Source organism: Protobothrops mucrosquamatus, unplaced genomic scaffold (genome assembly GCF_001527695.2).
Source record: "Protobothrops mucrosquamatus isolate PMUCROS unplaced genomic scaffold, P.Mucros_1.0 scaffold3417, whole genome shotgun sequence".
Classification (NCBI taxonomy): Eukaryota; Metazoa; Chordata; class Lepidosauria; order Squamata; family Viperidae; genus Protobothrops; species Protobothrops mucrosquamatus.
The window spans coordinates 42,904-67,852 of NW_015389398.1; the positions used below are offsets into that span (position 1 = coordinate 42,904).

At 35.6% G+C, this 24,949-nt stretch overlaps 1 protein-coding gene across 1 annotated transcript in view; it reads right to left on the bottom strand.

The window, feature by feature from the left end:
* Window positions 1-24,949, bottom strand: part of DPP10 (dipeptidyl peptidase like 10) — a gene marked incomplete at both ends in the record, with an annotated part of 120,270 nt that overhangs the window by 41,537 nt on the left and 53,784 nt on the right. The window contains 4 exons of the mRNA XM_015826979.1: window positions 1,239-1,362; window positions 13,975-14,072; window positions 16,108-16,262; window positions 18,200-18,320. Coding sequence (XP_015682465.1) covers window positions 1,239-1,362; window positions 13,975-14,072; window positions 16,108-16,262; window positions 18,200-18,320 — 498 coding nt within the window. The remainder of the gene's footprint in view (window positions 1-1,238; window positions 1,363-13,974; window positions 14,073-16,107; window positions 16,263-18,199; window positions 18,321-24,949) is intronic.

The window sequence follows — 24,949 nt, forward strand, 5'->3', positions numbered from 1 at the left end:
AAAAAAAATACTGCATAGTATAGTATTTAATGTGTGCCTATATATTTGGATATGTGATGTTGATATAATGGAAGAAAACAAATGATTATCAAGAAATATCCACTTATGATACTTTTGTAATGTAATGCAAATATGTATTATATATTTAACATAGTGTGAAGTTATATAGGAGTATCCCAACTTTTCATGTATTGTTAATGAGGATAAAATGCTTTGTGGGTTTGGTCCCTTTGAATCAGTGTTGATTCCTTGTGATTTCCTGAAGACATTCCTGAAGTTTTCTTGGTAAGATTTTCAGAAATGATTTTTTTACTGTCTTCTTCCTGGGGTTGAGAGAGAATTACTGGCCCAAGGCCACAGCTGGCTTTGTGCCTAAAGTTGGATTAGAACTCACAGTTGGTTTCTAGCGTGATGCCTTAGCCACTACACCAAACTGAGTCTCATTAAAACAGTATCCTGTTTTTAGATACAAAACCTAAAAAAAATTGAAATCTAAATTATTCAAAACAGGCTCTATAACAAAAGAATTGAAAAGAGCAAAATTAGAAAAAAGCACACAAAAAAAGATTGAAGTTAAAAAGAAATGAAAAGAAAATACACTCTCAAAAGAACACAGTAAGACTTCTTTCTAGCTAATACAGTGAAAATAATAAAATCATATTGATTCAAATTATCAGAGTCATTTTTTTTCAACTACAAATTAAACTGATCATATTGTCTGATTTTCTACAGGATAATACAAGAGCTGACCTTACTTGGTCAGTGTTTAGAGTCTGGTAGAACATCTGTATTATTTACTGATCAACAGAGGCAGGTTAAACAATTTGCTTAGACATAAATTACTAGTTTGCTATTAACTCTGCTGAAAAAGAGCACCTTGCTGTTGACAGTATTATGAGAATCTAGACTCATCTATTGTTATAATACCAGTAATTGCTGCTTCATCTCCTGGATAAGTGCTGCCAAATATCCTACGGAGAATTCAAACTGTTTCCTTACTCTGTTTAGCTTTGTCAAATAAAAAGAATTTTTGGAACTCAGAATAGTTTTGTCTACAGTGAGGTACTATATATTTAACACAAGATGTGTGTTAATCCACAGAAATGAGCTGAACATAAAATAAATCTCTAAAGCTTGTTCTATACACATAAGAGCCATTATTTTATTTATTTATTTTATTTATTTATAATTTGATTTGTATCAAATGTAAGCTTAAAAATGAACAAGAAGTATCATACCATACTACAGGCACCAGTGGTTGTTTCACACACTGTAAGGATGGATAGATTTTGAGGCCTGTTTAGCCACCTCACCACTGTCTTAGTGTTGCTCACCCACTTGACCATCGTTATATAATATTCTCTGCAACAGAAATAGATGTTAAAATACAGGAGTTACAAGTAGTTCATATCAATTGCTTTAAGATATACAAAACATTGAAAAATTGCTCTAGGCCCGTCATTCATATATTTAATACTCAACATCCTTCAAAATTGACTTTAACCTATTCAGAATATATAGAAGAATAACTTTCATACTGTTTTGATCACAATGGTTTGCCTTATAGTTTATCAGATTAAACAATACACAAACACACGGACTTAACCCTCAAGTCTATAAGCAAAATGCCAACATAGTGCCAGGAAAAACTAGAGATAGCATGGTTTAGTATTTAGGGAATTGAACTGTGGAGTGCATGGAAGATGAGGTGACCTTGGGCCGGTCACTTTCTCTTAGCCCAATCAACAGGATTGTCACTGTGGGTGGAAATTGAAGAATGGAGTATTATCAATGTCACCTTGAGCTTCTAATGAAAGATAGGACGTATGAACATAACAATAGCATACTATTATTCAATTTTTGGCTACATAAGAGAATCTACACATATTTATGGTTCAAGCCAGAGGTCCCCAACCTTTTGGGCACCAGGGACTGATTCCGTGGAGAGAGGTTTTTCCATGGGCCAGAGGGTGCATGGTTTGGTGTGTTGCCTGCATCTCGCAGATGGGGCTTTGCTTGTTTGTGCGGACCGGTTGCTGGCATGCCGCGGTCCGGTACTGGTCCACGGACCAGGGGTTGAGGACCCCTGGTTCAAGCTATTCCTTCTCCCTCTAAAAGTCCAATTAGATTGTCATACAGAATTAGTTATGTAGGGTAGTTTTCATTACCAGCTCTGCTGTCATTTAAACTTAGAAATACTTAAGTTCTTAGTTGAATACATGCAATAAAATTGTTGCCATTCTTAGAGATCCATAAGTATGGGACTCCCTGCATTTATATTTCCACTTACAAGAATATCAATTCACAGCAAAAGGTAAAAAAAAATATTTTAGAACAATACACCTGGATTTCTGATGACATTATGACATTTAACAATAATTTTGCCACATCACAACTCAAAATGTTTCCTTATTACTTAATATCTTGAAATAACTTGGTACTTTTCCATTATTTCAATTTGATGGTTACAACTGTGATTATTTACGGGTAGTCTCAACTTACAATCATTCATTTAGTGATTGCTGCACTGAAAAAAGTGACTTATGACTGGTCACGTGATAAAAAAATTGGGTGCTTGGTAAGTTATGTAATTACCAGTTTCAGTATCCCAAGGTCATGTAATCACCATCTGTAACCTTTCCAGCCGGCTTCTGACAAGGAAAGTCAATTGGAGAAGTCAGATTTGCTTAACAACTGCATGATTCCCTGACAAACTGCAGTGATTCGCTTAACAACTGTGGCATAAAATGTTGTAAAGTGGGATGCAATTCACTTAATCTTCCTTGCTTAGCAGCAGAAATTTTGGACTCCACTGTGGTTGTAAGTCAAGCACTACCTGTATTGTGATATATTTTTTTAACCTTTTTTTCTTTCTTATAAATTCTGGAGTCCTATCAAAAAAACAACAACCCAAAACCTTTAAACGTATCATTGACACATGCGTAATAAAATAAGCAGATACTAAACTCTAAAAAGAAAAGGGATTTGAATTATTATTCTGTAGATACATTTTATACTCCAATTAACCTTAAACAAATTGTATTACATCAATTTCACGTTTAGACATCACCTTCATACTGTCATTTGGTGCATCCAATATAACACTTAGTTCAACTGTTTTGTTTATTTGCGCCTGTGTGTGGGAGGAGGAGACTTTTGCCTAAAGTTCAAGTCTCTTGAGACATCAGGTACATGAAAGAGCAAGCAGAGGCACTTTTTCAAATTGTGCGGGGGCACAATTGCCTAGGTATCCCCTCATTGCCTTTCATGGTTACACATACCTTTTTCACATACATTTATATGCACAAAGGCTCTTCCCAGTCCTACCTCCTCAGCTGACCAACGTAGATCAGCTGAGGAATACGGGCAGTTTCTATGGTGATACAAATACTTCAAAGTTTCAACAATAGAAAGTGCATAAGAAGCATCCCTGTAAAAGGACTGCAAAACTGCTGCTTCAGAGGTTTCTCCTGGCTATTCTTGCCTGCATACTCTTTGAAAGCAGCCATTATGAATATGGGAAAAGAAATGGCTCATTAGACAACTCCTTGAAAAACATTGTATAACATCAACTTTTTTTTTTTTTGCTTTGTCCTGAGAAACAGTGTATTTGCTTGCAGTAGTGGAATAAAGAACAGGATTTATCTCTGAAATCTTGCAAATTGGAAGGGATTTTTTTCTTCTTCTCCTCTTGGTATGAATTGGAGACAGCCTGGGAAAAGGTTAGGACCAGGAACGAAAGGTGGTGGATTGACGATTTTATTTAGTTTTATTCGTTTATAACATAAAATGTGAAAATACAAAAGCAAATAGTAGGGGGCAACAGTAGAAAAAGGGAAAACAAAAAGAGTGTGAAGAAAGGGGGGGAATAAAAGGCATTGATTTCCGACTCTCTCTGTTGCAGTAAAATCAGACATTAAAATCAAATCTCAACTTTTTACATTTCTATAGTAGTAGGCACTAGCCATTTCTGTATCGGCAAATCAGTCTAATCGGTAAAACCCAAAATCACGATATCATTTTTTTCCACCTCAAGCACAAAGTCCAGAAGCGGTTTCCAAGTAGAAACAAAAGTACTTATGTTCTTTTCTTTTCTCAGCACAGTCAATTTGGCCATCTCTGCTAATTCCATCAGCTTTTGTAACTATTCGTCCATGAAAGGTGGTGGATTGAAAGAGGAAAGCCTGTGGGGCAGAGTTTTTTCATATTCGGGTCAGAGAACAGGTAGTTTTTGAACACAAGGGCAAGAAGGCTCTTCATGAATAAACAATAATAATAAAAGACTGGATGAATCTTTATTGAAGTAGTCAATTGTAGAAAAAAACCTGGGTTAATTTGTTGTTTAAAAGGAACCCTCCCCCTCCAAAAAAAACACCTTTGAATCCAACTGTTGATATATGCAGAATGTAAAACTTAGAAAATCTCACCAAATTTCCCACTGCAGTCTTGGTACCTGCTTGCTTTATTGCATTTACAGCACATATGTATGCAGCCTTGGCCGAATCTAAGTGTACTTTGAAGAGGAGCTGAGCAGTCTGTCTCTTCTGTAGAAAGTCTGACAGGAATAGTAGATGCTAAAGTTCAAGACAGAGGGGCAAGATGGAGAGGCAGTAGCCATAAATTGCCTGAAAGACATCCCTATTGAGGTATGTACTGAATGTTATGGGCAAATTTTGCAACCTTTCGATCCTACTGTCCTGCTGACATGAGATAGAGTACCTCAAGTATTGTTATAATTGATTCACATTTCCCAATAATTGATTTGATGGAAGATAACACAAAAATAAATGAATTGGAATGTTTAGAACCTGCAAGAGGTTATAATCCAAGATCATGTGACTAATTCCTTCTACCTAAAAACATGTTCTGGGAAACGTCTTGAGCTAACGAAAGGCCTTTGCACGGAATACAATAAACCATTTTGATACATAAATCTACAAAAATAGTTGTATAACCCTGTTGAGGAGGAACATAACAGAATCCATTGAAACAGAATTCCAAGGTCCAGAGAGGGAAGGGCGTGGCTGAAGTAAATTGACTGACTGTGCAAGAGTAGTCTTGGTCTGTCAACAGATATGGTAGGATGAAACATAGTTCTTGATATCTGCGCTCATCCTTAAGCCTCAGAACTCTGAGTGCCCAATGGAAACTTTTAAACACTCCCCTACGTCCAGCAATTTGATTGCCATGGTAGAGTTGTGGCATCTCTTCCTTGAGGGAAGAAGAACATGGTGTTTATGAAACAACTTACATAAGTCATAGAGGAGATTGTCTATATGTCATATGAATTTTATTGTTGCAAATAGGCTGATCCAACAGATGTACTGCCTATTTCCCTCCCCATAACCTTACAGAAGATCTATACTCAGGGAAGGGGCAAAATTGTTTGGCTTCCAGATTGTGATAGAGAGGGTTGAGCATGGAAGATCATATTCAGATTTTTGTGACAATTTATATGGTGATTTTTTTTAGACCCAGCAATATATGTGACATTAAATTTGAAATGGAGAAAAATGTGTCCACCTGATCTTGTAAGATATGATGGGTTGTGCTTTCTATAAGCGTTCCAAATTCTTCAGATTTATCTGTACTGGATTATTCCCTCCAAAAAATGTCTGTCATATTGGAATATTACTTTGGTAATAAGCAACTCTTTATTGAAAATGCCATTTATAATAAAGCAATTTATAATAAAATGCATAAAGCAGGAGATCTTCCCACACATTTTTGATGTTTGGAAAACGCCTCCTAATGTTGCATCTAATGTGTCTGTTTACACAACAAAAGGATGAGAAGGGACAGGATGTCTGATGACTGAAGAATGTCACTTGAGACAATTTGAACCTCTGTCCCTTTTTTAGCAGTTACCAGTGTTCTGGATCATGCAAAATCATGGAGAACATTTTCTAGAAACTTGCAAAGCCCATAAAAATAGTGGATATTCTTCGGACTTCTAGATGCTTGCAATAAGAATATGGACTGTACTTTTGCAGGATCCATCTGTATTCCCCCTATAGAGATCTAATAACACAAATAGTCCACTTGGAAATATCAAAAACACATTTCCACCTTTAGTAAAAAATATTATGTTTGAGGAGTCTCTATAAGTCATTAACACAAATCTTGTGTAAAAATGGAAACATCAGTATGCCATCCAAATCAGTGGCGTAGCGTGGGTTGTCAGCACCCGGGGCAAGGCACCCCCCCTCCACAGTGGGCGGCGTCGGCGACCCAGCGGCTCGGATCGGATTCGCACAGCCAGCACTGCAGAGAGAGTGAGTGAGCCAGGCAGGGGCAGAGAGCTGCGAGTGCGAGCGCGCCCCCCCAGATGTTGCGCCCGGTGCGGCCGGCCCCACCTGCACCCCCCACGCTACGCCTCTGATCCAAATACAGCACCACATATTTGACAAAAGATTTCATTGATGAATCTGGAGAGACAGCAGGACAATTATTCAATCAAAATAGCACGATGGTGAATTCCAATTTGCCATGCTTGGTACCAAAGGCAGTTAAAATTCATGGCCCTCTTTCAAACTGTAAGTGCCTTTCAAATCAATGAAAAGATGTGCTTTCTGAAGGCTGTTCAGCAGATATGAAATAAGAGGTAGTGGGTAGCAGTTTCTAATGGTCACAGAGTTCAGAAATCTACATCATGAATAGTCTTCAAGAAATTATCTTTCTTGGATACAAAAGACTTAAGTACAGATGCTGAAGATGTACAAGGGGAAATGAATCCCTTCTTCAAATTGTCATCCAGAAGCTCTTGTAAGGTGGTCAGTTCTTGAATAGACATAGGATAGTGTCTCTTAGTTGGAATCTGGGCTCCTAACTTCAAGTTAATTATGTAGTTACATGCTTGATAAAGAGGCATGGTAATTGTGACTTCCAATGAGAATTTACGATGAACTAGTTGTCTCGAAAGGAGCAGAGTTGGCATTGTGATGAGATCAGTGGCCAGATGGTGATTTCTGGCTGGACAAATCTCTTTGAATAAAGGAGATATTCTGAGATATTCTGCTTGCACTCTGGACAATTGCTAATAAGTAAATTGTAGAAAATGAGGTTTATGCAGTTGGCTGATGAGTTGAGTGGCTGGAAGTTAAGACATTTCCACCAAGCTTATAGGCACAATGTAGCTTGTATGGACAGACATAAAGTTCTGCTGAGCCTCATTTCTTAATCACTTTTGGAAATTGCTTTTTAACTGCTTTTCAACTATTAGGAACAAGCTTTATAACATGCATCAGGTGAATTTCCTTTAGTTCCTAGTGAAAGAAGTTTCAAAAATAAGTTTAAGAACATAAAAAACCTCTCTTTTTTAGAATAAACAGCAAAATATGATTAAAGTTATGGATTTAGGAGAGTTACAAGATTAAGGGTTTAAAAGAATTTAAAATAAGATTTTGAAATTAGTAAGAATCCTTCCTATTGTCCTGCTTCTGGTTTCAATTACTGACTCAAACACTGCTGCTTTATCTCTCACTCTACTGAAGGCCAGGAGATAATAGCATGCAAAAACCAAAACAAAGTCTCAGATGCTTGCCTGAATGAATTGCTTTCAAATAGGAGCACACAGAAGAATAGTGTCCAGAATCAGTCCAAAATTCCAAAAAGCCAAGTCAATGTTGCCAGCCAATCCAAAAGTTAGAGGTTTAAGGTTTCTTACATGAGCAGGGACATTAGGGCTGGAGATCAGACAGTTGCTTCCATGAGGGATCATTGATCAGAGCTGTCTCTTAAGTCAGGCTGCATCCAGCTGTCTTTAATCAAGAGATTTATTGCCTTGCTTGGCAGGAAGCCTAAAAGAATGATGTTGCTCTGCTCTCCACTCTACTCACCAGATATAGGGGCTGGGAGGCCTGATGTCATCAAAATCACCTGATTCTTCCACCTGTTCCTGGGTTTGGAGCCTCAATGTCTCCTAAGGCTGATACTCTACAGGTTCTGTTGGAGCCTCTTCTTCAACATCTGAGTTGTCTGAGTCTTGGATCATGACACTCGAGGGAAAATGCTGTTGTTTTGAATTCTTAAAAGAAAAAACGATAGGATGGGAATTTGAATGCTGGACACGAGAGGGAACCAGAAGGAACTAAATATTACAGTTAAAAGAGAAAAATGCTTAAATTTGACTTGCTAACATAGAACGGAGCAAATACTTTAACACTGGAGATATCGGAGGATATTTGTAAGCAATGGATCCAGAAATTAATCTTAAAAGTGTATGCCATTATAGATTTTTCCCACAAATGTAGGACCTACTTTTTATTTTTATTTTTACAGATCAACCCAGTGATCATCCATTGGTACAGCAGGAATTCACCCACCTGCTCAATGCCCAAGACTGACAACATGGGCTGAAATAGAGCGATGAGCCCAAAATCATCCAGCCACCTTTCATGCTACAGGTAGACTGTCCTTAAAAGATATTTTGGAGTAGGACATGTTTTATCAGACAAAACCGAGTTTGATCTGAAAGTAGATTTAAAAATAGCAAGTTGCAAGACTAATATGGAAAAATATGTTAAGCTTGATATACAAGTGAAACTAGCTGATATCTTAATAATTAAAAGGGTTATATAAATTGCAAACCAAAAGAGCAATGGATAGCTATATTATTTTAAGTTACAAAAATGATCTGTTTAATTCTGAAGAATTCTGTGAAAAGGGACAAAGAAAAAAATGAAAGGAAAACAAACTCTAGGACATTATTTGAAGACGTCAAAGATCAAGATTATTAAAAATAAAAGGAAGGAACATAAACTGGGTTTATTTGATCAAAGTTAAAATAGCTATGTTGTTATTTCTGGTAATTGTTACAATAATAGACTTTTACTGACCAGGACTGAATCATGAAATTTCAAGCATCTGTTTATAGATAAGAATTGAGACATGGGAGAAAGACTTTGTTGTATTTTAAGATAAGGTGTTAAAATTATTGATACTGATTTTGACAAATGGGGAAATCATTTCTTTATATATTTCTTTTCTGTTTCTTGTCTGTATTTCTTTTTTATATATATATTTCTTTCTAAATTATTTTTTTCTGTTCTTCTGCACTTTATTTTTTTTTTTGCAATTTTTTAACTGTAATATTTAGTAAAATTATTATAATAAAAAAGAGAGATTAATTCCTTCTTCCCCCAAACATCACCAACTCTGTGCCCTTTTCTGGTAAGGAAGAGGATTACCAGAGCTGTTCTGCAAAGAAGGCAAGAATAAAAACTTTGCAAATCCTGCTGCTCACACTTTTGATAGGCCCTTGCTGCCAGTGGATATCTGGATAGTTATTTTGAGCCCAATCAATGGGGCATGTAAATAGGTTGTGATAAAATGGAAGGGAAATAATTCTGTAGGGTCATTTATTATCAGTTGTAAAAGTATTGCAATTGCAGATAAAAGCAGGTCAATTGTTTCCACAAATAAACATTTCTCTGTGTCAGCAGTTTAAACTATAGTATTATCTTATCTCTGACATTGGCTGTGCACCTGAATCTAGAAGAATGGAGAGCTGAATTTTTAAGTCTGAGAGTGTACGAACTGTAACAAGAATAAAATATGCTTTTCTGCTGTTGTTGTCTGAACTCTTCACTGCCTGAGGCTCTCTGTTGAGATCTTAGGAGGGGAGTCTATGAGGTTCTCCAAGATGATACTCTGGAATGATTTCAACATTAGCTTGCTATACAACTCACAGTCCCATAGTTGTGGCACTTAATAACTGATTCAGAGATCTGTACGTTAGCAGTGCAAGTCTTGCTAGGAGCCCTATGGCTCCATAGTAGATACAAAAATGGTGGTTTCTCCTCTGTTTTTTCTCCTATGGACAGGAAACTGCTCTTATATACTGCTTTTATTTGCATGGATTCTCCAGTGTTGGCATCTAAGGATTCCACAGAGTGGAGTTAAGGATGCAGAGAAGTTGTGAAACTTTCCATATTCTTTCCTCGGTGTCTCAATTTTTTTCAATCTTCCATCAATATTGTAAGTCATTTGAATGAATTGGGTGGCTATAGAAATACATAAATAAATTAAAAAAAACATCCCACAGAACATTTTGACAGTATGCCTTGCTCCACTCTTTTCTCAGTTAATCAGCAAGTCCTTCTCCAAACTGGTCAATCAGAACAAGATCATTCCATTCCATATTTCTGTCTTATGATTGAAATCTGGTAGATACTCATGAAATCTGTGATCACCTGCTTTAGCTTACGAAACTCCTGAATTTTATTTATTTATTAAATTTGTTTGCCACCCATCTTGCCATGAGGTAATTTGCTGTAACTCTCCTGAATCATCAAAAGGTCTAATATTTGAATGAAGTTCTGGTAACTGTCCAGCAATTGATCATTGCTCTTAACGAAAGGCATAGTCCAATTGGTTATTCCTCCTTTCTGCAGACTCAAAGAAAAGGCAATATTTAAGCATTGTTCAGGACATTCTGTTGTCCAAACCATTATAAACAATTCACTTTGGTTATTATAGTCAAAAATTGATCCTGAAGTCCCCCAGAGTTCTCTGACAAACTTCCAGGAGAATAACATTGATTGGGTGGAAGGTTCTTTAGTCTTTTCTAGCTGAGTGAAATTTTGTTACAATTTCTATGTTAGATGTACCACATCATTGTGCAGGTTTGTTATATGTATATTTATTTGCTGTTGATGCTGCAACAATGTTTCAGCAACTCATCTTTCAGAAATGGCATGCCTCAAATATCAAATGAGCATTTCATCCAAAGTAAAGATGGTTTCTATTGTAAAATAGTGAGACTTTCAAGCATGATGTTAGCTTTTCAAAGCTGGCCAAGTCAGAGAACAGACAGGCTGAAGGGCTATCAGAATTCTGTTTTATTGTTATGGGCTATAATAAAATCTTGAAAGCCTACTAGGATATTTCCTTGTCCCCTCTTATACCAAAGAAAATCAGAGTAGTGTTTTTTCTTTCTTTCTCTTCCTCTCTTCCTCCCCAAGACTAAGTTGATGTTTACCTAACAGTTCTTGCATTCCTCCTTTGTTGTTATTTATCATACTCCTTTATAATACCTTTGTGTATAGCTTCATGTTATTCTAAAAATTGTGCAATTGCTCTTAAGTATTATCTGGTTAACAAAATATAATAAATTGTAAAAGTGATTATAGTATAATTTTGTATAAATAAAATTAAAGTACCAGATTTGATACTAATACAAAAAGAATTTCTGTAAATAATAGAAGCTGTTTGTTGGTAGAATGATACCAATGCACAGAATTCATCAGGATTAGTAGTTTACAGTAATCTTCATAATTACCTATCATCTTAGCAATCAAGACTTGATCTCAAAAGGATATCAAAGAAAGGCCCTTTGTCTTTCATGTTTACATTCAGCAAGTTAGGAGACAATTGCTTTGCCGATATTCTCAATTTTGAATTTTTGTGGTATTTCATTTAAATCACATAGCAATTTTTCAAGCTTGTCATGATACTTATCCTTGTAGGCATTTCTAGGTGAAGTAACATTACATTTTCCATTTCTATTTAGTTTGATTACAGTTTGGGAATGGCATTACCAGTTAACATAGAGTTCTTCTGCTGGATGTGTTTGTTTATCAGAACACTGTTTCTACATGCCCTTGTTTTTATTTTTCTTTAACAACTGACACTGTGTCATCTGAACACAAACAGTAAAAAACATCAAACACATCAGAAATTTATTGTTGCAGACTATGGACTTCTTTCAATGTGTATAAAATAAAGGGTCAACAGACCTCAATTTGTTCTGGAGTGGGTAAAAGAAAGAGAACATATATCCTATGTCTTGGATTTTTAACATATTTTTCAATGTGTTTTTGCTTTATCATGCCCATTTCCAGTTTTCTGTAACTAGGGCATTATACAGTACTTTCATAGGTAAAATTAAAATTGATTTTCCAGGGAGGTACACACTCAGGCTTTGTGATATGACAGCAGAATGATTACTTAAAACCATTTGCAACTCAAACAGAATGTATCAAATACATGATTTTATTTAGTAAGCTTGCACAAACTCACATTTTTTTTTAAAAAAAAAAGAAAAATAGACCTGTTATCTACTTAGATATGTAATATTTGTTGTTTTTGCTTACTGCTTGGAAAATGCACTATTGGATATAATGTATTTTGAATCTGATGATTTAGAACTCACCCCTGTATAATCTACACATTTGCATGTATTAAGATCTAATTTTAAAAAATCAATTTTGTAATAATTTTATTGAAAATAACATATACACATCAAACTAATACAAACTACAAAAACGAAAAGATAAAAATTGGATGTGCAAAAAAAAGAGGGTAAAAGAAAGAAAGAATCCGTCCTGGTGAATATAAACAACTTTAATTGCCATCGCTTAAAATACAATCATCTCTTTATCCTGTATCTCACCTCATTCTCTATAAACAAATCTTTAAAATTTTATTCCCCATCCTAATCAGCAAACGTTCATTCTAGATTCTTTGAAATCCAGAAAATTTCCCTATCTTGTATTTCTTTGATTAATGCTTTTGCTTTAATTTTTAATTTAGTTTATTTAAACAAGTGGTCAGTTTTCAGAATCAAGCATTCTTTTAATGAAAAAAGACAGACCACTTTAATTCAGTGATTATAGAGTTTGGACTTTGGATATGATATTTAGAGAAGTTTTCTGAAGTTCTAATCTGTTCCATTCCTTGTTGCAAGCCTAAACATAAAATCTTGACAAATTTAATCAAATAATGCTGCTTCTCTTTCAGTCTGCATGCACAGAGATATCTCTTCTATGAAAGTATCTTCTCTTCATATCTCTTTTGTAAACAATGTCAAATGCTTTATAAAAAAAATTCAGTAGATCAATTCTAGAGTAACATTTTCATTCTATTACCTAAAATCAATCTATAAGATTTTTTTTAAAAATGGATCATTATGAAGGTTTGTTGTACAGTCAGCCAGATGATTAGACTGGATTTGGCACTTTTATCCATCTATTGCGTCCTTCCCAAGCACCTGGGATAGAGAGATGTCACTGTTGATGGTGCTGAAGATAGTGTTGCAGGATATAAACTGTTCCAAATAAATCTGCATTTTGCAATTGACTGATGGGGATTTTGTCAATACTGATAGTGTTCAAGTGGTTCTCCAGATATTTTGGGATTACACCTAAGGTGCCTTATTAATACTGATACTATCTTTGCTTTATTTGCTATGTTCTATTTCTAATTTTCAGAACTTTGTATTTTGTGGTTTTCCTCATTTTTTTCTCTTTTATTCTGCTGTCTCCAAGTATTGCAACACTTGCTATCCAGATTTTTTTATTTATTTATTTATTTATTTTGTCTTTCTTATTGGCAGTTGTTAAGCCTGGAAGTTGCCTGTTTGGAGTCTAACGTCCCATAGCTCTTTAACTTATTTATTTTCTATTATCTTGTCTATTTTGTGATCCCACTTGTTCTTGCTTGCAGGCAAATAGATACTGTATTTCTTGCAGATATTTCAATGTGCCATTGTTGCTACTGTCCCATGTTATTGTTTGTAGTCAATCCGTGTGGTCTTCTTGCAACAAGTAATTAGATGGTCCACTGTTTCTTCAGCTTCTTTGTAGAGACAGCATTTGCTATCTATTGCTGTCTTCTTAATTCAAACTTTGTATGCATTTGTATACAAGGCATGGTCTTCTGCAGCTAGAATTACCCCATCTCTTTCTTCAACTTACCTGCTAGTAGCCCTTCGAGAAAATGTTGATTCCTGGTGATTGTCTGGACTGGTTCTTGCAGTTTTCTTGGCAAGATTTTCAGAAGTTGTTTGCCACTGTGTTTTCTGAGGGCTGAGAGAGAATGATTGGCCCAAGGTCACCCAATTGGCTTTATGTCTAAGGCAGAACTAAATTTGCCATCTCTTTTTATTTTAGTGCCTTAACCACTAAACCAAGCTGGCTCTCTAGAATATAGCTAAAGTATAGTAGGTTAAATATCAACTTCAACTTTGCTTACCTTGATTTAAAACTGTCTGGTGGCATGAGTTCCAATGTATGTGTTGGGCCATATAGATTGACAACATACAGCTTTACTACTGGATTCAGTTCACCTGCCTTTTAAAAAAAATAAATACATTTCAGTATTGATGAAATATGAAATAATTAAATACAAGTCACATAGATATCTCATTGATATTCCATGACAGAGAATTGTTGGCCATGTATTGGCATATACAATAAGACCTACATTCTTACAAACTTATTTTATTTTCCTTTTTTCGTTGTGAATACAAATAACTGTATAAAATACAAAAAAGGGATGATGCTTTTATAAGGAGTAAAAATAATTATAAAAAGTTCAATATGCACCAGCTTGGTCCAATAGTAGTCATAAATACTACTAAACCTGCCTAGTGAAGTAAAACATTGCAAGACATAAAGTCTTAGTCTACATTATTAGATCATTTGCTTCATAATTAAGGTGAATCTAAAATGAACAGAAAAATTAAATAAAGGTTACAATTTATTAACAAAATAAATCTGCTCACTACATAATAAATTATACTAGACTTTTATAATTTCTTTATCATAAGTTTAATTGAATCTTAAATTTTATCCTTTGTTCTGTGTTTCTTTTTGTACTGTACAATTTGAAATTGCTAAAGAAAAGTAATATAACAGTTGCAGAAATTAATTCTGCTCCTATCAAAAACATATGAAAAATATCTACTGATGTATTACATTTAATTTTACATGCTGTAAAGTCATCTAACAATTTCATATTTTTTAAAAATTCAAATGTAATAAAGATAGTTATCAAACAGATCCTAGTCCAGAGTAATACATTATTTATTCATTTTCTAAAGTTGCCCACTGACCAAATTACTCTGTGTGGAATGTAAAGGGTTAAAAATATAAAAATAAGTAAAAAAAAACAATAAAAAAGAAACCATGCTGGGGAGGGAAAACAGACAGATTTAACAAGTTTATGCATCATTCATCCTGGCCTAAATCCATGCTTAAACTACATGTTCGATTCTAACATTCATAGGTTCTTTAATGTTTTTTAAAAAGTTTATTTATTTTACTATTCCTGTAGACTGCCACACTCCAGCAAAAGTACTAGAAGTTTATGGTAATATGTTAAAACAATAAGCCAGCTATAAAACCAGTGAATAATCCAACCCCCCAAACAAACTGCCAGCATTCATTAACTACTTGCATTTGCATGCTTCCAAACTGCTGGACTGGCAGGAGGTGGGATGAGTAATGGGAGCTCACCCTGACACATGACACTTGGTTCTCAAACCTGAGCTGCCTGCTTTCCAGCTGATAAGCTCCATTTATTATATTCCCATCATGCTGCCCAGGGACTACAATAAATGAATGGATTTATTAGTAATTATTAACTCCTTGAATTGTGCTGAGAAGCCTTCTACTAACTAATGCAGGGCCTAAAGCACTGATCTTAAGTAATTATGGTGGCTGTTACTTACCAGCAGATTGCTTATTGCGCACCAGCTGCAGTCTACAAAAGCAGTCCCAGATAAAGCTCATTGCAATAATCTATTCTAGAGGTGATGACCGCATACCTAAGATGGTTTTGTGTCCGATATGGTTTTAATTATATTTTGTCAAGTGGTGCACATAGCATAGGAAAAGGTAGCTTTACCTGGAGGTAAAGCATTGTTAATATATCCTACATCTTACAGTGCTTATTTGACTTGATAGAAGAGATAAACAGCCTGAAGTCAGTTGAATCTTAACAAGAGAGAAGAACTGAAATTATGTATTTATTTATTTATTTATTTATTTTATTTAATTATTCATTTATTTGTTAAATTTGTTTGCGACCCATCTCATGCAAGTTTCTCAACCTGCTCTCATGTTGAACAAGTGACAAAAAAAACAAACAAACCTAGATTAGTTCATTAATTCACAAAAACATCCACATAAGTCTCCTGGGACTGGGATGTCTGTAATTATATCTGAATAACCAAACAAAAAAATTGCTTAAGTCTTTTATTTTTAGGTAATAGAGTTGTTATTTTCAACTACAATGACTGTTTTCTTCCAGTAATTGTGGGTAAGGGAACAATTAAGTAAAGCATACATTAATAATAAAGAAAGTATTACTCAGTTTCTTTACCTTTGGATATGGGTATTGTTTTCCTTTGGGATACAGAGATCCAGTAAACCAAGGAATAAGCATATTTGGTACTAATGAGTCATTTATCATAAGGAACGCCAGCCTCTCTCCATCAGGTGACCACCAGTGAGTAATGTGTGAATGAAGCAGCTCCTCTGGGGGAAAAAATATAATATACTTAAAGTGCAATTAGTACTTTCTATCAGATTTACAAGTAAATATTACCTTTTAGAATTCTGTGGAAGGATATTTGATACATCAGTTTTATCTAAACGTTTTTCTCTTAGAAACATAAAAGAAAAATCAAAGAAACTATAAAGGATGGTGCCCTTTATTTTAAACTAAATGGAATAATTCACTTTTCCCTAAAATTCACACTTCAAAATTATTTAGATGCACTTCTACACTCCACTGAAAAAAGTAGAATAATTTCTAGAATACAAACTAAAAATGCAAGTTATTTTTCTTGAGGTAAAAAAAAACATGCATAATCTAGATTTCCATATTTTATATTCAGTGATAAGTTTTTAAAAATGAGATAATTTTGCAAGAAATAATAATAATAATAATAATAATAATAATAATAATAATAATAATAATAATAATAATGATGATGATGATGATGATGATGATGATGATGATGATGATGATGATGATGATGATGATGATGCATAGTCATCCAGATGTTCAGACTAGATTTGGCATTTTTGTCTACCTATTGAGTCCTTACCAAGGACCTGGGATAGGCAGATGTGGATGTTTGATGATATCTGTAACACCATCAAACTTCCAGATCTGCCTATCCCAGGTCCTTACTAAGGACTCGATAGGTAGAGAAAAATGCTAAATCCAGTGTGAACATCTAGCTGACTGTGCAAATAATAATAATAATAATAATAATAATAATAATAATAATAATAATAATAATAATAATAATAATAATAATAATAATAAAAATAATAATAAAAAAAATAAAAATAAATAATAATAATAATAATAATAAAAAATAATAAATAATAAATAATAAATAATAATAATAATAATAATAATAATAATAATAATAATAGTAGTAGTAGTAGTAGTAATAATGTGTAGTTTGTGTTCTATTTGTCCAATGACATGTTGGCTGGATTCCTGACTGTTGATTCTGTACCTGATGTTGGTTATTTCTTGATGGAGTATGTAGGTTTGGGGTTTTTTTTTCATTTACACAAGATTTTTTGTAGAGTTTCTATGGGTTTGTGGATCACTATGATGAATGGTGGCTGGAATAATAAACTGATATATATATATTATGTATGGGAGTGTTATTGTACAATCCTAGGGATATCTTTCAGTCCTCTGTTTCCTGGAGCATTTTTTAAGGACATTTGGTGTGGGATCGTTGTTCAATACTGACAGAGCAGGGGTCTTCAAACTTGGCCCTTTTATGACTTGTGTACTTCAACTCCCAGAATTCCTCACCTAGCATGCCTGGCTGAGGAATTCTGGGAGTTGAAGTCCACAAGTTATAAAAGGGCCAAGTTTGAAGACCCCTGTGAAAGAGGTTCCTGAGTCCACCTGTTACAAGGATGCTGATGAGCTATAGTGGTTTTTGTCTATTGACAATTTTTCATATGCAACGGATCTTATGCTTTCTGGGATAGCTTTTATGGTAATATAAGTTTCGTTCTACGCAAGTAGATTTTCTGTAAACTTGGATTTTCAGGCAGCTATCACTCAGGATAGTTATGAGGAAGTCTAAGGATGGGCGTTTTTTCTCTTTATTCTCTCAATGTTTTGTTTAAAATCAACCAGTGCTTCCATCAAACTGCTATCTAATCCCTCGGAATTCATTGTAAGACAATCCCCATTTCTGAACCATTGCACTAAAGAAGCCTCTCTGGAAAAATGCAACATCTGCAAAAAAATGTTGTCTCTACTTTGGTATTGATCTCCCTAAGCCTAAAAGTGAAAAATATACCTGAGCTACCACATTCCCAAGAAATCTTGAAAGCGTTTATTCCGCAATGTTTTTTACTTTTCAGATTTGAGCAAGGTCAAGCTTTTTTTGCATTCACATACATACAACAATTTTTATTGTGCAATTTACCTTCATATAACCAGTCTGCAATTCCATTAAAAACAATTCCTTCTTTCCCAGAAGATGTCAGTCTCAAAGAGCTGCTCTTTACATCAGGCTGGTAATAGATGTTATTTTCAAAAATATAAATCTATGTTGGGTAAAAAAGAATGACACACTATGTAATTAGTTAATAGTTTCATATTCATTATCAGGAAATCATTTCTGAAGCTAATTTTTATATCCTTATATAATTTATGGATTATTTTAGAAGGAAAACAGGGGAGAAATAAAATATTTGTGTCTAAAATCAAATAAGCTTCAACAGAAGGCAAGGTTAAGTTATACTGTGAACACTGTAATTACAGTGTCAATTGATTTACATATTGATAATCTTGCTACTTTCTTTGCCTGAATTTGTATTATTATATTTTTATTATATTTATTATATTTTTATTATTATATTTTTATTATTATATTTATATACATAGCCATGTAGAATAAACTCTACCTTCCAGGTAGAAAATGATATTTTCTGACTTAGAATGAAATCCTTAAGATGAAAAAATACATGAAATCCAAGATATCTACTTATAGGTTCATAGCACTGGCCTGTATTTTTCAATTCTGCAAGATACAAGATTATTATATTTATATAATATCTTGTATCTTGCAGAATGTCACACTGAGGTTGCATAGATATAAAATGGCAAATATTCTCCAAAATCAAATATTCTTGTTTTGTGCCTATGCAGACAATCTCTTCCTTCCTTCCTTCCTTCCTTCCTTCCTTCCTTCCTTCCTTCCTTCCTTCCTTCCTTCCTTCCTTCCTCAAATTTAAAAACCTTCCATCTATAGAGTGACTCTGGGTGGCACAATATATAGCCTGAATTAATAGTTAAACATATAAACATACACATATACAACATGGCATTACACTTTATCTCATACCTGAAGTGTCCATAATTCTTAATATCTGTACTAGCCTTGGTCATTATATTTATATGTTCAGTTTTTATTGTCTGCCTACTTCACAAGGATTTAAGGCAACTGCATCTCAGATCAGGCATCAATTGCTATCATTTATGTTACAATCTAGCTATTTCAGACCAAAGTATAGTAGTAACAGGATAAGCCAAAACCATTTTAGTCAATCATTCAGTTCCTGAATTGCATCTCAGAAGGCTTTATGCAGTTGCTTTGAGTCCTTTCACAAGTCCTCTATGCAAGCAGAAGATCGATAGAAGACATTTCTGCTGAAAAAAAAAGTAAGGCGCCATCTCTAGGGCAGTAGTAGCAACTTCTCGTAGTCTTCTTTCTTCTTTTGAGAACAAATGTATATGATATTGTATATTTTCAAACCAACCTGTTGATCTTAGGTATGAAGGAACCAATCCTGTTACCAATACTAAAATACCATTCAAATGCTAACCAGTTTATTTTCTTACATGGAAAGAAATTCTTCTTAACTTTTGCTTCAAGCAGCAGAATGACTTTTAGTTGGCCTTGCTTGTAAAGAGCATAATTAAACACAACCTGTGAAAAAGCTGATTCTACAGTTAATAGAGCTTAAATTAATTAAGAGTTCTGTATTTCAAAATTATTAATTTTAATGGAATTTCTGTTTTCTAAGGGAATGAAAAGGTGTTTTAATTACTGTTTCATACCTTAAATGTGGCCCATTAGTCTGGTTACATGAGTGAAAACAGTATGATACATCGGAGATAATGGATTATTCATTGTAAGTTACAAGGATCACTAGGTTTTGTGACAATTTGCACGCAAGTTTAATAACCTCCTTAAATTTAATGTTCCAGGCTAACAGATAATATAAAATATGTACAAATACAACAGAAACTTTACGTGTGTGTGTGTGTGTGTGTGTGTGTATGTGTATGTGTATATGTATGTATATATACACATACGATACAGGTAGTCTTCAACTTACAACAGTTCTTTTAGTGACCGTTCAAAGTTAAAAAGTAAAAAAGTGACTTGTAACCATTGCAGCATCCTCATGGTCATGTGATCAAAATTCAGACGCTTGACAATTGACTCATATTTATGATGGTTGCAGTGTCCTGGAGTCATGTGATCACCTTTTGCGACTTTCTGACAAACAAAGTCAATAGGGAAGCCGGATTCATTTAACAACTGTGCCACTAATTTAACAATTACAATAATTCATTTAACAACTGTGGCAACAAAGGTCATAAAATGGGGCAAAACTCATTTAGCAAATGTTTCACTTAACAACAGAAATTTTGGGCTCAATTGTCGATATATATCCTGGAAAATCTTCCTTTCCATGTTTTGTTGAAATCTTAATACAGTGGTCCCCAACGTTTACAGCTTGGTGGCCTGGTGGGAGGGGAGAGGGGAACCAGACTACCTGTCGAGCACTGCGAGGCCGACACGCAAAATAAAGACTGTTCGTCTATCGTACCTGCTTGTTGGCTGTTGTAAGGAGCACCAAGACAGGACGCATTGACACTACCTCTTGTGCCAGTTGAGCTGCGCATGTATGCGTGTGCATGCTAGCCCACCACCTGTGCAAGTTGAGCTATGTGTATGTGCCTGTGCATGCCGGTCCACTGTTCATGCAAGTCAATTTGCCTGCAGGCATGCACATGCACGCTGGCCCATTGCTCGCAGAAGTTGAGCTGCAACATGTGTGTGCCGCCCACCATTCATGTAAGTCGAGCTGCATGCATGCACACCGGCCTGCTGCTTGTACATGTCAATCTGTGAGCACATGCGCTGGCCAGCCGCTTGCATGGCCCGGTTCCCGATAGACCATGGCCTGGTAGTGGACCCCGGCCCAGGGATTAGGGACCCCTGTCCTAATAGCAATGTCCATTATTTTTGTCGACATTCAATCCATACTGCTGTTCCAGAAAGAAGAAAGAACCAGTAGATAAGGGGTGTTAAACTGCCAGCCCGTGGGCTGGTTGCATCCTGTGGAGGCCGTGCCCACCCCACCTCCGGCAATGCGAAAAAAGTCATGATACGTCATGACACATTACATGACGTGGCGAGTTTGACACCCGTACAGTAGAGGCATCATACCTTGGTGTGGGGGAGTATCTCAGGGCTCTGCACTCTCACTTTATGTTTAAAATCTGCATGAGGATGCTGGGTGAGATCATCCATTGGACTGGGTTCAGATACCATCAATATATGGATGATGCCCAGTCTTTACTCCAAACAAAGTAAAGACTGGGCATCATCCATATATTGATGGTATCTGAACCCAGTCCAATGGATGACCTCACCCAGCATCCTAATTTACTGCTTATATTTACTGCTTACATTTACTGAATGCAACCCAGAGTTCTTGCAGGATTAAGCATCCTTATAACATTTTAAAATAAATAAAACCAAGGAAGAAACATTGATTTTCTACCAGCATCCTTGCAGCCCTTAGCGTTCCATCTCAGTGTATGTTAGAGGATCTCTTAATGCGCTGCAGAGCACCTCTTCAAAGTGAAGGTGGAAAATAAATACACGAACAATTCCATCTTCCACCGGTGTAAGTTAAGAACTGCTAAGCATATTTATCTGTCATATATTCTTCTACCCTACACAATGACCTAAACATAATAGAAGCCCATGGGCATAATGTCTCACAGATTACCAGGAGGAAAACATATTTCAAACGATACAGTAGTGCTGTAAATAGTGCAATGCTGCTGCTATCTAATGTCATCTTGATAGTGCATTTGTCAAAAGAATTAAAGGATGAGGGACAGAGATTGCTAGTTGCATTTCTCTGTCACATCTGACCCTTCTTTTCACTTAAGGGTAGTAAGTAGATACTGGAGAGGAAAATGATTTGACAAGAGTCAAAAGGAGGCTGAGTGCTAGATCCACTGCGCCAAATATACACAAATGTAAGGCAGTGATGAAGACCTTTTGATGTTGGAGTTATTCATTGTGGAGTCCTAGCTATATTTTCCCAATATAAGTGTGGTCAGCTGTGCAAGACCCTAGTTTCTACCCACAGACTTTAAAAACTGAAGATAAAATTCTCTAGATATTATTGCTGTTAAGTCTGGTATATATTTTTTCTTTCAGCTTAATTTGATACTGCTGGCTAAGATAATGGTATGCTTTCAAGATGTTTTTCAGTATGGCCTAGTTGCATATTCATTAGTTCTTTCTCCTATGATTTTGCCTGATGCTAATACATGCACAAAAAGTGATGAAATAAATAAAAAAACCTACCCAATATTATAAGCTTGTGGAACTAAATATAAATATGCAGTTATCGTACTACCTTTCCTGATCAAACTATTCATGGGCTTCTTTGATGTTTGAAAGAATGATTAACAGTTTCATGCCCTAGATGCAGATGGAGAAATGAGTAGAAAATGATGGGTTTTCAACCCAGCAGCTGTCAATCAAACACTGTTTTTTTTAACTCTTAATAAAAGTAAAATAGAATATCTGATATATAAAAAGACAAGTTGCTCAATGGACAATAAAGATAGTAAAAGAAATAGAAAAAAGAGTTTCCCATTTACTGTTTTTTCTTTCATGTGAATTTTTTTGTGGGTTATCAAAAAATAACATTTTTTTCCTATATATTATTGCAACAAAACTTCATTTTACCAGGCCCTGACATGATGGAGTTTCTATGCACCAAATTAAATAACTGTTATAATTAATATTATTTCCATGATGATCTCATTGTGAAAATGATGTAAATCTCCCATAATATCCTATTCAGTTCAACGGATACAAGTAGTCATTGACTTACATCGGTCTGTTTAATGACCATTCAAAATTACAACGGCACTGAAAAAGTGACTTATGACCATTTTTCACACTTAGAACCATTGCAGCATCCTCATGGTCACATGATCAAAATTCAGATGCTTGACAACTGACTCATATTTATGACAGTTGCAGTCTCCTGGTGTCACGTGATCACTTTTTGAGACCTTCTGACAAGCAAAGTCAATGGGGAAGCCAGATTCATTTAACACCCATGTTACTAACAGTTTACAACTGCAGTGACTCACTTAACAAATGTGGCAAGAAAAGTCATAAAATGAGACAAAACTCACTTAACAAATGTCTTGCTTAGTAACATAAATTTTGAGCCAATTGTGGTTCTGTGCCACTGTACTATTACAGTGTTAAATGAGGTTTTGTTATTCTATACATATCAGGAATTGATAACATAGGGTGCACAGTACCCATAATACCCCTAAATGGCCTCCTAGAATTCTAACCTTATTTTTAAATGAACATACACATGCACAACTGATAAATTTGAGATAGTTTTTGTCCCTGGGATGGCGAGTACTGAAATATTGTAACACTTGGCAATCTGGTTACATTCAATCCATTTAGAAAAAGTTATAACTATACCTCTGGAAAAGGTCACATGATAGTAATGTGATGTGAAAAAGCTGGTAATTCTTGATATTTGTACTGAATTACATCAGTTCTGTTTTGAAAGTGATAATAAAATGTTAAAGCTTTCAAATTTGTCATTTTGGAAACATGATGATTATATACTGCATATAGCAAAATGAAAATTGCTTTATTTTAATGTTTCCAATGGGGGACTAATTCGTTATAAGATCAGACCATTGGATTAGGATGATAACCTCTGTCTTAATGTTATTTTACCTTTCATATTAGAAAATAAAAGAAGGGTAAAGCTGAATAGGTGCTGTGGGAAAGCTGTATAGAGGGCAACCTTCTTTGATTACTAAGCTTTCAATCAGACATGAACCTACTCACTTTTATTGTTGTAAGGACTAAAAAGCTGAATAAAGATAAATCTGAAATTTCCAAAAATATAGATTTTGAAATGGAAATAACATTCTGAATTTGCAGTCCAGTGCAAATTGTTTCACAAAGCTAGTTATAGTGATGTGATAATTAACAAATATAATTGTCTAAGACAGTGGTGGCGAACCTATGGCACGCGTGCCAGAGGCAGCACTCGGAGCCCTCTCTGTGGGCACACACACTGTTGCCCCAGCCCTGCCTCCTCCCATGGCCCCTCCTCCCCAGCCACCCCCCGGAGGAGAGTCATCCCCGGGCATGGCCCACATGAAGCAGCACAGCCAAGAACATGGTAGCTGGACAGCGGGGACAAGACTCTGCCCTTGTGCCCCATCTCACACAGATGATGCTGTAGGGCACAGGCGGAGGGTGTGGCCGCCATGGCGCTGCTGGGCTGCCTGGGTGATCTGTGGCGGCCGTGGAGGTGGTGGGTGGCCCAGCAGGCATGGCGGAGCAGGGACGAGGGTGGGGGGTGGGTTTTGGGCACTCGGTATCTAAAAGATTCGCCATCACTGGTCTAAGATATAATGGTCTATCATATGTTTGAAGCAAGTAAAATCAAAAAGACAAATTTGGCCACAGGGGTGAAGAAAGGTTTCCTTACATTTTCTCAGGTCTTGGTAAAGCAGAAATCAGTCCTTCACACTTAAAGTTTTTCCAAGATAGTGAAACATATCTGTTAGGGCAGGGGTGTCAGGCTGGTTGCATCATACGAAGGCCACACCCACCCAGCTCTGCCAATGCAAAAAAAGTCACGATACATCACGACACGTCACGTGATACAACGAGTTTGACACCCGTGTGTTAGGGGGTGGAATAATGCAAGCCTTCCTCAGTCTATCAAGTATTTAAGTCTCAGGTGGCCATATATAGGAGGGGAAGGCATAGTCCTTGAGGCAGAGAAACATCCCACAAAAATGTAGAAGAAAGAAAAAGAACTTCTTAGGCAGTCAGGTAGGGCATCCACAGTGGAAC